Raw genomic sequence first — 14139 nt, forward strand, 5'->3', positions numbered from 1 at the left:
ATGTAACAAGAAGCATGTGGGTGTCATTACCAGACTTAGATCAAAATAACAAATCAGACAAAAAGAAATCATTGATGCAATGTTGACAGTCAACTTTTATTTATCCATATGTAGCAGTCAGAAATGTGGGGAGAGAGGTGGAGCTGGGTGGGACCTCTACAGTAAGCAGAGCCATATAGGGATCAAAACATTCTAACTCATTTCCTTAATTCAACCTTGAAGAAAATCTACATTGGAGGCCAATCAACAAAGACAGGAGAGAAAATTAAATGACAATGAAGATGTAACAGTGTGCAAACAATGTACATAGAAGCCCAAAAATAATAAAGTCATGACAACTTAAAATGCTGGGTGTAAGTTAAGAATAAAGGAGTTGCCAAAACCATACAAGTTTTTTTGTTTTGTTTTTGTTTTATGACAGTTCGGCATACATTTCTACAGCATGCAGTAAGGCACCTATCTAACACAAGAAATAAGCCTATGCTACCGTTTGAAGCACAATTGTTATTCAAAAAGGGGTAAAAGAATAAAGGCTGCTCAAAATAAAAAGTCCTTCCCATAAAATAAGAAAACCCAGTATAATAGCTATTCTTCCCTTTCAAGATGACCCAAACCATATTAAAAAGTTTTTTTTTTTATATATACACAGAACAGTAAATAAAAAGCGTAATCCCATGGAATTTGGAAAACCTGGAAGTTCAAAATCAAGGGTGGTGTCACTAAAAGCAACCTATAGTCATCTAGATAGGTAGTAAACACAATCTATTATTACACTGTCAAATTTGATCACTTCTACTCCCAAAACCATTCAGTGAAATCAACTATAATTCTATACACTAATTGAATGAGTAAAGAAATAGCAAGAAATAACTCTTGAACAGCCGAGTCCATCGTCTAGCTAATAATGTTACATTTGGTGCTAAAACAGAACTGGATAGGGAATCATCAATTAAAAACAGACGCAAGTCAACTTCAGATAATGCTACCAGATCGTTTATTTATTTTTTTAACGATGCATTTTGTCCATTTCTCCTTTTCATAACTGTTAATTGCATCCCAAAATACAGAGGCTTGAGGCACTATTGCTCTACACACTTTACCTGCACAGTACAGACCACATCACTGGGTACAGACCCATCCACATGGCGCTGCATCTCACTGGATGGAAACCCAGATATGACAGTATGTACATACGAGAGCAGTAGCAACATTTCCTGGTAGCTCTGTAACAAAAACAATTAATGAAAAGGAAACTGGAGAAGGGAGGTAAGAGATTACATGGATGTTACTATAAAAAAAAAAATACATCTAATTTCTGGAACAAAACTGCACAGTAGTCACCTATACAGATATAAAAAAGGATAAATCAACAATTATTTACATAGGATTTGTCTCCCCCCATGAGTTTACATTGGTAAGATGGGTTAAAAAAAAATGCACATTTGAAAGATTGCTAATTTATGCCATCAAGACAGTATGACTTGATCGCAAGTTGCATCAGTAGCCAAGAGTGGGAGATTGACCTCAACGAGGGTTAGATCGGAAAAGCACTCCATATAGTAGGGGGAGAATTATGCACAAGTATTTCTCTCCGTTAGTCAGGTAACATTTATCTAGATTATCAAATCTTTTCTTTAAAAGCAATCAAAAAGAGGGGGTTCTGGAGCGAAAATCACAATCACAAAGGAGAAATACAGGCTCATTCAAAATGTCTATCACACAATTTATTCAAAACTAACTGATCTGAAAGTCCTAGGAACTTGTCAAGCAACCCAACTTCAACAGCTCATCTGTAAAGGGTTATTATAAGTTCAGGCTAGAACTTGTATTTTTCTTTTTCTCCTTTTGAAAAGGATATTTTGGTTGTGTCATTGTCCATTTGTATCGACTGCTCCACACAGAGACAAATTAAACTCTGCCCCTGACCACTACACTGTTACTGGGAGAGCAGGCCGGGTTTTATTGGCTGTAGTCCTTGTCGTCTGGAGCTCGGGACCGATTGGTAGAACAGAAACATCACAGGGGTGGGTGTCTGTCAGGGCTGTGTGTGAGTGAGAGACAGAGTAGGTGTGTGTCGGGATCTCACTGGTCAATGTGGATTCTATGATGCCTGGAGAGAGAGGATGAATGGTTGAAGCCTTTTCCACACTGGGAGCACCTGTATGGCTTCTCGCTGGCCAGGATGCGCTGTTTGAGGATGGTGGTGTGGGGGAATCCCTTCGTCGAGGGAACGGCACTGTACTGTTGCTGCACCACTACCTGTTGCTGCTGCTGCTTCTCCTCCTGGTGAACACGCTGGTGCCTGGACAGGGAAGAGGAGTGGTTGAACCTCTTCCCACAGTGGCCGCAGGTGTAGCTCTTCCCCTCCGAGTGGACTCTTTGGTGGCGGGACAGGGAAGAGGAATGATTGAAGCTCTTGTCGCAGTGGTTGCAGGTGTACGGTTTGTCTCCTGCGCCTCCCCCCTGGTGCATCCTTGACTGCTGCTTCATAGTGGACCCGTAGGAGAAGGCCTTGCCCTGGGGAGGGGAGGAGTAGATGCGTGCCTCCAGGTGGACCTTGTGGTGCCGGGAGAGCGAGGAGGAGTGGTTGAAGCTCTTGTCGCACTGGGCGCAGGAGTAGGGTTTCCCACCAGAGTGGACCAGTTGGTGCTTCTTAAGGTGGCGCTTGCGGACAAAGCTCTTCCTGCACTGGTTGCACTTGTAGGGCTTCTCCCCAGAGTGGATGCGTTGGTGCTCCCGCAGGGTTGCGGCTGCGGCGAAGCACTTCCCACACTGTGTGCAGCGGTGAGGCTTGTCCCCTGCGTGGGTTTTCTGGTGCTGCTTCAGGCTAGAGGCCGTGGTGAAGCCCTTTCCGCACTGGGAACAGGTGAAGGGCTTCTCCCTGGCGTGGAGCTCCTGGTGCTTCTTGAGGTGGCGCCGGCGGATGAAACTCTTCCTGCACTGGGTACACTTGTATGGCTTATCCTCCGAGTGCATCTTCATGTGCTCCCGCAGGGTGATGGCCGCCGCGAAGCTCTTGCCGCATTCCGAGCAACGGTGGGGCTTCTCCGGGCTGTGGATCATCTGGTGAGACTTGAGGTTGAAAGCGTCGATCACCCCCTTTCCCACCATCTCCACGCCTGTGGTGGCGTACGCTTTCTCTTTCATGTGGATCTTCATGTGCTGCTTGAGGCTTGACTCCACAGCGAAGCTATCGCCACAGTGCACGCAGATGTAAGGGTTGGTGGCCTTGTGGATCTCGAAGTGCTGGTGCAGGTCGGCCATGCTGCCGAAGATCTCGCCGCACTCGTTGCACTGCAGGCCGTGGGCCTCGTGGATAACCACGCCATTCTCGGACTCCACCGTCAGCTCGCCGCCCACGTGGTCCGACTCCACCTTAACCACATGTTCAGTCTCGGTTTTTAGCAGCACCTCTCCCAGCAGCGCCTCCCCCTTGCCCTCGCCCCCCATGGTGAAGCACTGGATCTCCCCGTGGTGGTCCGGCTTGGTCACGTAGTCATGGTCAGTCTCTGTGACGATGGCGTCCACACAGGCTACGGCAGTGAGCCCTTGGATCTTGGCCAGGTCGGCCCCGTGGATCTCCAGCTCCAGGCCACGTTTCTCCTCCGTCATGATCTCTGTCTCGGCCGCATAATGCAGGTCAACCTGGCTGTGGGCAATGACACACTCCGACCCCAGCGTGTCAAGGCCGGGTGTGTCACACTCAGTCTCTGACTCGGCCATGAGAACACACTCCAGCCCGACGACCTCCGTTTTAGAGCCGGACGGGAAGCTTCGAGGGACTTGGGGTAGAAAGAGATCCACTTAGTATGGCTAGCACAACAGGGTTGGTAGTAGTGCTTAGATTCTCAGTCAGAGACCTGTCAGGTGAAAGAAATATAAGATACAGATTAAGTGATGTGACATTGAGCTATCATATACATCTCAACAAAGTGTTTCCATGCTAATGAAGTGAACAGTAGTACTGTAGAATGCTACTGATACTAAAGCCCAGAGCTGCTGGTGTAACAGTAATAGATTCAAATATAGGTATTTATCCTGGCAGAAAAGGGGGTGAAAAAAGTAGGCAGAATACTGTTCAGTTTGTGCAATACAAATCAAGAAAACATCTGAAACTTAATAAGGAGCCATAGCTTCTGCACTGACACACTTGTTATTAGCCAGATAACTAGCCAGCCAAGACCCCCAGCTAGCAATAATTTAAGGCTAACTAGCCAAGTGACAGGAGTACCAGTGCCAACAATACACAGAACAAAGTAAAATTACCAAATACTTGTATTAATTCTGCAGAGACAAAAGGGTGTTTTCCGTAATCTAACAAAGGGCAAACATTTCACGAATTTAGAAATGATTTGAAACAGTTGAAATACATATTAATACTTTGTTAGCTGGCTATAAATTGCTATCTAGCGGGCTAAATGTTATTTAGCACCAAAGTTATGAGCAAGAGCTGAGGCTACCTGGCCATCTAGGCAGATGCAGAATGGATAACATGCAATTACTGACTAACCGATATAAAAGATGGACGAGGGTTTCACAGACGCCTTAAGTTGACTAAACATTTGAAATGGCATGAAAATAGTCTAAACACACTCTTTAACTAGGTAGACCAACAGATAACATTAACCACCTTGGCTACATAGCCAACATTAGCCCGCTAGTTAGCTGGCTAGGGGAGGGGAAAACAACTTAACGACGATACAGCATTGTTAGCGGCTAATGTTTATCAAGTTAGCGCGCTAACTAGCTTTGTAGCTGATAACTAGCTGGCTAGTTAGTTAGCCGCATGGCTGATCAACTAATCAAGAGTTCCCCCCTCATATGTACAACAAACCTCACATTCACCAAACTCATTTTTCCACGGTTACGAATACAATAACGAATGCGGAAACTCTGACACAGCTTGTGCGCAGTTTTAACAGGCCATCTTGTCTATGCCACACCACCACTTTCCAGCTAGCCAGGAAACATAAGATGGCTGCCGCTACGCTAGCTTCCGCCCTTCATAACGCATTTCAGATCTACGAGGGAGTTTCCAATGTATTACAAAATCCATATTTAAGTAACGGTAGGTTGAGCCACAAAGGCAGAAAATACATTTGTATACAACCCAAATATACAACACCGAGGTGCAGGCGGGTAGTTTTTCGCCATAATCCGATAAATCAGCCTGAAACAAAGATGGCTAACATTATCCGGGCGAGGAGTTTTCGCCTCGCTAAAAAGCCCGGGAAAGGCGACCCCATCTTATATAACAATGCATAACAAAGCACGGCTCAAATGCCTTCGAAATCATACAATACACACAAGACGAATGACTTATAATATTAGTTAATGAAATGTACCAATGTATTGCAAGATTGAGAACGTTCGAGCACCAAGCTACCCAAATATCCTTGAGATGCGACAGCATTCCGTGACCATATTTTCAGCCCACATTCAATATGGCCTAGCCTCGCGAGCTACTGCGCTAGCGTACTTTGCTAGCAGGCTACCTAGCCTAGATATCAAGCTAACTAGCTGGCTATATTCCTAGCCAGCAAGCACATACGGGGCCCGAGGTCCATTTTCTTGGGACCGTCACTAGGTGAAAATGAGTCACAGAAGTAAAATAACATTTGATAGTGAAATATTTTCAATTTGTGCAATATTTAGGAATATATAACTTAACTAGATATCTGATTTTAAAAAACGTGTACACAATTATCAACTAATCCTATAACCTGTTAATAGGCAACCTAAACAGACAAAACAATCAAAATAGACAGCTGATTGGGATATTAATTAGTGTAGGTCCGCAGGGTACCCACCTCTTTGTATTCGGGTTATGATGAAACAAAAAGTTTAAGGGCTCTGCACAACCGATTTCTCCTGGATGCTTGCTTGCGACTGTCTGCAATGTCTTCCTCTCTCGCTTTCTGTAGAGCTTGCGCCACTGATCTTCTGGCGCCAACAACGCATTGTAGCTTGTCACTGGCACATGCAATCAAGACTGCCCTCTATAGCCCCGGAGTAATACATCGATTCAGGCCACCGAGGTTTAGGCCGACTGTCTCTACTGTACAAAGTCGCCTTCACTACCCTCCTCTCTTCTATCCCTCCCTATTCTTTAACTCTCTCTCTCAATTCAATTCAAAGGGTTTTATTGGCATGGGAAACATATGTTTACATTGCCAAAGCAAGTGAAAGTCCCTCTCTGAATGTGTACATTGCCAAAGCAAGTGAAATACATAATAAACAAAGTGAAATAAACAATCAGTAAACAGTGAACATTGAACATTACACTCACAAAAGGTTTAAAATAATATAGACATTTCACATGTCATATTATGGCTATGTACAGTGTTGTAATGATGTGCAAATATACTGAACAAAAATATAAATGCAACATGCAAACATTTCAAAGATTTTACTGAGTTACAGTTCATATAAGGAAATCAGTAAATTGAAATACATTCATTAGGCCCTAATCTATGGATTTCACATGACTGGAAATACAGATATGCATCTGTTGGTCACAGATACCTTAAAAAAAAGGTAGGGGCCTGGATCACAATACCAGTCTATATCTATTGTGCCCACCATTTACCTCATGCAATGTGACTCATCTTCTTCACATAGAGTTGATCAGGCTGTTGATTGTGTTCCTTTTGTCCAGGTGAGAAAGGGCGGTGTGGAGTGCGATTGAGATTGCGTCATATGTGGATCTGTTGGGGTGGTATGCAAATTGGGGGGGTCTAGGGGGTCCGGGAGGATGCTGTTGATGTGAGCCATGACCAGCTTTTCAAAGCACTCAATGACTATCGACGTGAGTGCCACGGGGCGGTAATCATTTAGACAGGTTACCTTCGCTTCCTTGGGCACAGGGACTATGGTGGTCTGCTTGAAACATGTTGGTATTACAGACTCAGTCAGGGAGAGGTTGAAAATGTCGGTGGCCAACTGCAGCTCTGATTGGTTATGCCGCATGGTCTGGTCTGTGTGGAGTGCAGGTTGAGTTGTGTGTGTCAATGCAATAGAATCCTACTCCGATGTGTTCTGCCTACAGCAAAATATCTTGCATAGTTCGTCTTGGATACTAAGTCTGGCATAGTTAGTTTTGTTTTGGTATGTTGCATTAAAAGTGGCTAATGTTGCTTTGATTCGATCACAATTGTCACAGTACAGGGAAATGTCATATTGTTAACTAACAGGGAAAAGTCTAGAAAGTTGAGTGAAGTTTAATCTGGTGCATCTCTCTGTGGGCTGAAATGTCTTCTGCAAGGCAGTCCTGCGGGCTATTTTATTAAAAAATATATATTTAACCTTTATTTAACTAGGCAAGTCAGTTAAGAACAAATTCTTATTTACAATGACGGCCTACCAAAAGGCAAAAGGCCTCCTACAGGTATGGGGGCTGGGATAAAACATTTAAATATAGGACAGAACACACATCAAGACAAAAGAGACACTATAACACTACATAAAGAGAGACCTAAGACAACAACATAGCATGGCAGCAACACATGACAACACAGCATGGTAGCAACACAACATGGCAGCAGCACAACATGGTACAAACATTATTGGGCACAGACAACAGCACAAAGGGCAAGAAGGTAGAGACAACAATACATCACATGAAGAAGCCACATTTGTCAGTAAGAGTCTTTGAATTTGATTGAGTCTTTGAATGAAGAGATGAAGATAAAACTGTCCAGTTTGAGTGTTTTTTGCAGCTCGTTTCAGTCGCTAGCTGCAGCGAATGAAAAAGAGGAGTGACCCAGACCTATGTGTGATTTGGGGATCTTTAACAGAATGTGACTGTCAGAATGGGTGTTGTATGTGGAGGATGAGGGCTGCAGATAGGGGGGAGTAAGGACTAAGAGGGTTTTATAAGCGAACTGTAACGGCTGTTGCAGGGAGTAGACCAAGGTGCAGCATGTTGAGTGCTCATCATGTATTTATTGTACTGAGAACACATAAACAAAGAACCGACAGCCAAACAGTTCTGTCAGGTTAGCAACACTAAACAGAAATTAACCACCCACAAAACCCAAAGGAAAACAGGCTGCCTAAGTATGGCTTCCAATCAGAGACAACGATATACAGCTGTCCCTGATTGAGAACCATACCAAAACAAAACAAAGAAATACAAAACATAGAAAAAAGGACATAGAATGCCCACCCTAGTCACACCCTGGCCTAACCAAAATAGAGAATAAAACCCTCTCTATGGCCAGGGCGTGACACGAACAGTTTAGAGGGAACATTGCCTGTCAGGTGGATGGATTATCTTGGCAAAGGAGAAATGCTCGTTAACAAGGATGTAAAGAAATTTGTGCAAAAAATATGAGAGAAACAATATTTTTGTGCATATGGAAAAATTTTGCCCCGTTTTATTTCGTCTCATGAAACATGGGACCAAAAATGAACATGTTGTGGTAATAGTTTTGTTCAGTGTAGTTAAAGTACAAAAGGGAAAATAAATACACATAAATATGGGTTGTATTTACAATGGTGTTTGTTCCTTACTGGTTTATTGCGGCATCAGGTCACAAATCTTGCTGCTGTGATGGCAAACTGTGGTATTTCACCCAATAGATATGGAAGTTTATCACAATTGGATTTGTTTTCACATTTTTGTGGATCTGTGTAATCTGAGGCAAATATGTATCTCTAATATGGTCATACATTTGGCAGGAGGTTAGGAAGTGCAGCTCAGTTTCCACTTCATTTTGTGGGCAGTGTGCACATAGCATGTATTCTCTTGAAAGCCAAGTCTGCCTACTGTGGCCTCTGTCAATAGCAAGGCTATGCTCACTGAGTCTGTACATAGTCAAAGCTTTCCTTCATTTTGGGTCAGTCACTGTAGTCATGTATTCTGCCACTGTGTCCTCTCTGTTTAGGGCCAAATAGCTTTCCAGTTTGCTCTGTTTTTTGGTTAATTCTATTCAATGTGTCAAGTAATTATCTTGTGTCGCTTCCTTTTAGGTGGTTGTAGAATTTAATGTCTCTTTTCTGGATTTTGAGAATTAGTGGGTATCATCCTAATTCTGCTCTGCATTCATTATTTTGTGTTTTTTACATTGTACACGGAGGATATTTTTGCAGAATTCTGCATGCAGAGTCTCAATTTGGTATTTGTCCCATTTTGTGAATTCTAAGTTGGTGAGCTAACCCCAGACCGCACAACCACAAAGTGCAGTCTATAACTTATTCAAGTATTTTTAGTCAGATCCTAACTGGGATGTAAAATTTTATGTTCCTTTTGATGGCATAGAAGGCCCTTCTTGCCTTGTCTCTCAGATCGTTCACAGCTTTGTGGAAGTTACCTGTGGTGCTGATGTTTAGGCCGAGGTAGGTATAGTTTTTTGTGTGCTCTAGGCCAACGATGTCTAGATGGAATTTGTGGTCCTGGCAACTGGACCTTTTTTGGAACACCATTATTTTTGTCTTTACTGTCTTTACAGGGCCCAGGTCTGCCAGAATTTGTGCAGAAGATCTAGGTGCTGCTGTAGGCCCTCCGTGGTTGGGGACAGAAGCACCAGCTTATCAGCAAACAGTAGACATTTGACTTCAGATTCTAGTAGGGTGAGGCCGGGTGCTGCAGACCGTTCTAGTGCCCTCACCAATTTGTTGATATATACAGTGCATTCGGAAAGTATTCAGACCCCTTCACTTTTCCCACATTTTGTTACGTTACAGTCTTATTCTAAAATTGATTAAATATTTTTTTCCCCTTCATCAATCTACACACAATACCCCATAGAATTGAGATTTTTTGGTACTTTTTACCCCCTTTTTCGCTCCAATTTTGTGATATCCATTTGGTAGTTACAGTCTTGTCCCATCGCTGCAACTCCCATATGGACTCGGGAGAGGCGAAGGTCGAGAGCCATGCATCCTTCGAAACACAAACCTGCCAAGCCACACTGCTTCTTGACACACTGCTCGCTTAACCCGTACAGCTGTCAACCGAAGTCAGCATGCATGCGCCCGGCCCGCCACAAGGAGTCGCTAGAGTGCGATAGGACAAGGACATCCCGGCCTGCCAAACCCTCCCCTAACCCGGACGACGCTGGGCCAATTGTGCGTCGCCTCATGCGTCGGGCTGTGACACAGCCTGGGATCAAACCCGGGTCTGTAGTGACGCCTCTAGCACTGCAATGAAGTGCTGTAGACCACTGCGCCACTCGGGAGGAAGTTTTTAGACATTTTAGCACATTTATTAAAAATACAAAATGGAAGTATCACATCTACATAAATATTCAATACTTTGTTGAAGCATCTTTGGCAGTGATTACACACTCAAGTCTTCTTGGTTATAACGCTACAAGCTTAGCACACCTGTATTTGGGGAGTTTCTCCCATTTTTCTCTGCAGATCCTCTCAAGCAGTCAGGTTGGATGGGGAACGTTGCTCTACAGCTATTTCAGGTCTCTCCAGAGATGTTCGATTTGGTTCAAATCCGGGCTCTGGCTGGGCCACTCAAGGACATTCAGAAACTTGTCCCAAAGGCACTCCTGCATTGTCTTGGCTGTGTGCTTAGGGTGGTTGTCCTGTTGGAAGGTGAACCGTCGCCCAAGTCTGAGGTCCTGAGGGCTCTGGGGGAGGTTTTCATAAAGGAGTTCTCTGAGCTTTGCTACGTTCATCTTTCCCTCAATCCTGACAGGTTTCCTCCAGATGTGACACTTGGCATTCAGGCCAAAAAGTTCAATCTTGGTTTCATCAGACTAGAATATCTTGTTTCTCATGGTCTGAGAGTACTTTCGGTGCCTTTTGGCAAACTCCTTGTGGGTTGTCATGTGCCTTTAACTGAGCAGTGGCTTCCATCTGGCCACTCTGCCATAAAGGCCTGATTGGTGGAGTGCTGCAGAGATGGTTATCCTTCTGGAAGGTTCTCCCATCTTCACAGAGGAACTCTGGAGCTCTGTCATAGTGACCATCGGGTTCTTGGTCACCTCCCTGACCAAGGCCCATCTCCCCCAATTGCTTTGTTTGGGTGGGCGGCCAGCTCTAGGAGGAGTCTTGGTGGTTCCAAACTTCCAGGGGACCTTCAATGCTGCAGAAATGTTTTGGTACCCTACCCCAGATCTGTGCTTAGACACAATCTTGTCTCAGAGCTCTAAGGACAATTCCTTCGACCTCATGGCTTAGTTTTTGCTCTGACATGCACTGTCAACTGTAGGACCTTATATAGACAGGTGTTTGCCTTTCCAAATCATGTCCAATCATTTGATTTGACCACAGATGGATTCCAATTAAGTTGTAGAAACATCTCAATGATGATCAATGGAAACAGGATGCACCTGAGCTCAATTTCGAGTCTCGTAGCAAAGGGTCTGAATACTTATGTAAATAAGGTATTTTTGTTTTTTATTTGTAATACATTTGCAAACATTTATAAAAAACAGTTTTCTCTTTGTCATTATGGGGTATTGTGTGTAGATTGATAAGGGACATTTTTATAAATCAATTTTAGAATAAGGCTGTTACTTAACAAAATGTGGAAAAAGGGAAAGTGTCTGAATACTTTCCGAATGCACTTTGAGGGTGGGGCTCAAGCTCCATCCCTGTCTCACCCCAGGATCCCATGTCAAGAAAATTTGTATAGCAGACCCTCATGCCAAATTGAGTCAAAGACTTTGCCTTTGTTTTGGTTTGTTTGTTAGTTAGGGTGTCACACACATACACACACACACACACACACACACACACACACACACACACACACACACACACACACACACACACACACACACACACACACACACACACACACACACGCACGCACGCACGCACACACACACACACACACACACATTCGTTTTCGAACACTTGATGTGTGTGTCTATGTTAGGCTAAATCAGCAGCTCGAGCTGTCTGTCGGCAGGTCACATCAAAACAATAAAGCAGATTTTGTGTATGCCTGATATGTAATATGACATCATGTTCATGGACTTTTGAAATGTAAGTATTCACTATTCAGACCATCCCAAATTCTTGCAACAACCAATCTGAGAGACAAAATTCGATAGCTATAGGCTTAGTGTGTTAATGGCCTGGGCATCCCTGTATTTGCAACCATTCACAGCAAGCATTGTCTTGTAAATGAAATAATTTGTATTACAGTGCCAGGACAATCAGGCCATTTACAGAACTAGAAAGACGCATGAGGTCCACTATTCTCACATTCTTTTACTTGGCCAATATTATTTATGCCATGTTTCTCTGGGAGTCTCTGAGAATTAAAACACCATTATGTAGGTGATTGTGTAAAAGGGAAAGTGTAAATTCCCATGAGTTTATTAGAAATAAGGCAAATGGACAACATAAATATGTTTGATTGTAATTTAGAGAAGAAACTGCAGTCATGTCTTTTTACAATCATTGTCTTAAAGCCCCCATGAAGCGTTTTAATGTTACTTTTAAATCATCACTGTATGTCTAACAAATTACTGTGTGTGTTTATTTCATGAAAATCACAAAAAAATAAGGCGTCCCGAGTGGTGTAGCAGTCTAAGGCACGCGTTGTTCGTAACTTGGGCATTAGGAAACAAATGTAAAGATATGTACATACAACCCTGGTTGGCGATAGAATAGTCTAGAGCTCACTCCCTTACCCAGATAAATGGTCATTGGTCTATTATAGTCAGATCAGATTGTGATGTCATGATCTGTGCCAAAAACTCCATCCAATCTGAACAGGCTCAAATTCCAGAGCATTATTATAATGTTCACACTTTCAGAGTGTTATTTCGACCTTATAATTTGGAAATATCATTAAAAAAACAAGAACATCACATTTTTAACTGCACTGCAAATTTAAGTCAACAAACGACAACATTAAGGTACACATAAATAAATAAAGGTGAAATAAATAAAATAAAACATGTGCAGTACTGCAGTATGATATGCAGTATACCTGGAATAATCTCTTGGATCAAAAAGGTTATTATGAAATGCAAAGATTTTAAATGTATAACCTAAGTAAAGGGTTAAAAACATAAAATACTCACTTCTAAAAACCTGAGCACACAAAGTGATGACATCCAGAACCAGTTTATCGTTGTGTTTTTGAGATAACAGCCTTTCTGAGGTGATTCCAGAACCTCTTGCTGCTGATGGGGTTGTCCCTCCATTTTAGGTAAGTGTTCATCTTTAGGTACTTGTGGAGACCAAGCACTTTCTTGGTCCTCTCCTCCTCCACGTCCTCCAGTATGATGATGATGATGTTGGGGTTGCCCTCCATCACCAGCCAGGACTGAGCCACCTCAAACTCAAAGCAACACCACGCGCTTTCGATAAAGTGGTGCGACACCACCACGATGTGGGCATTACTATCTACCGATGATGCCCTCGTCAATGATGTTGGAGGAGAACGACTTGCCCACTTCATAGTCCCGCTCATGGAGGCACAGCTGAATGGGAGGGACTCCTTTCTCAAGTTTCTCCACCAGTTCCTCCATCACCCAGGCCTTGTCCTTGCTGGAGTAGATACAAAGGCATCGTAAAGGCAATCCTGCTGGCGGGAGATCTTGTAGCCCCTCAGCAAAACGCAGCAGTAATGCAGATGCATGATGATGGCGCCGGAGGTTAGGGCTGCGGTCTTATCGGCTCTCAACCAATCATATTATTTTGTTTATTTTTTCGCGTTGTTCGTAACTTGTTTTGTACATAATGTTGCTGATATCGTCTCTTATGACCGAAAAGAGCTTCTGGACATCAGAACTGGGATGTGACTAATCTGCCCTTGCCTTCCATTCTGCTAGCTAACGTTCAATCGCTGGAAAATAAATGGGACGAACTGAAAGCACGTACAGTAAGTACCAAAAGTAAAATAATAAATAATTTAAAAAAATGTTTTAACAGATAGCCAGGGGCAAACTCTAACACTCATACATTATTTACAAATGCCAGATCATAGGCAGTAGGGATGACCAGGGATGTTCTCTTGATAAGTGCATGAATTGGACAATTTTCCTGTCCTGCTAAGCATTCGAAATGTAACGAGTACCTTTGGGTGTCAGGATAAATGTATGGGGTAAAAATGTATGACAAAAACACTTGTACTAAACGAAAGATAATGATCTGTTTTAAACAATTGATTTTGGGAGAGCGTGATGACTATAAACATTAATACTAACATCACCTATC

General features: G+C 43.1%; 1 protein-coding gene and 1 pseudogene across 3 annotated transcripts; both read right to left on the minus strand.

Annotated features, from left to right (window-relative positions):
- Positions 1–71: 71 nt before the first annotated feature.
- LOC106577248 (uncharacterized) lies at positions 72–5961 on the minus strand. Of its 3 annotated transcripts, none has more exons than XM_014155174.3 (2): positions 5811–5961; positions 72–3860 (listed from the first exon to the last, which is right to left on the minus strand). In XM_014155174.3, exon 2 carries the CDS (start codon positions 3721–3723, stop codon positions 2083–2085), a length of 1641 nt encoding a protein of 546 aa, XP_014010649.1. In that variant the 5' UTR covers positions 3724–3860; positions 5811–5961; the 3' UTR covers positions 72–2082. The 3 variants fall into 3 exon arrangements, with proteins under 3 accessions (XP_014010649.1, XP_014010650.1, XP_014010652.1); XM_014155175.3 differs by lacking the exon at positions 5811–5961 and adding an exon at positions 5346–5461; XM_014155177.3 differs by lacking the exon at positions 5811–5961 and adding an exon at positions 4835–4974.
- A 7024-nt stretch (positions 5962–12985) lies between these two features.
- LOC145861655 (toll-like receptor 4) lies at positions 12986–13800 on the minus strand (annotated as a pseudogene).
- Positions 13801–14139: the final 339 nt, after the last annotated feature.

This window comes from Salmo salar, chromosome 18 (genome assembly GCF_965601325.2).
Source record: "Salmo salar chromosome 18, fSalSal1, whole genome shotgun sequence".
In the NCBI taxonomy this organism is placed as follows: domain Eukaryota; kingdom Metazoa; phylum Chordata; class Actinopteri; order Salmoniformes; family Salmonidae; genus Salmo; species Salmo salar.

Coding starts and splice junctions, on each gene's coding strand:
- LOC106577248 (XM_014155174.3), bottom strand. CDS start 3,723: ATGGCCGAGTCAGAGACTGAGTGTGACACACCCGGCCTTGACACGCTG.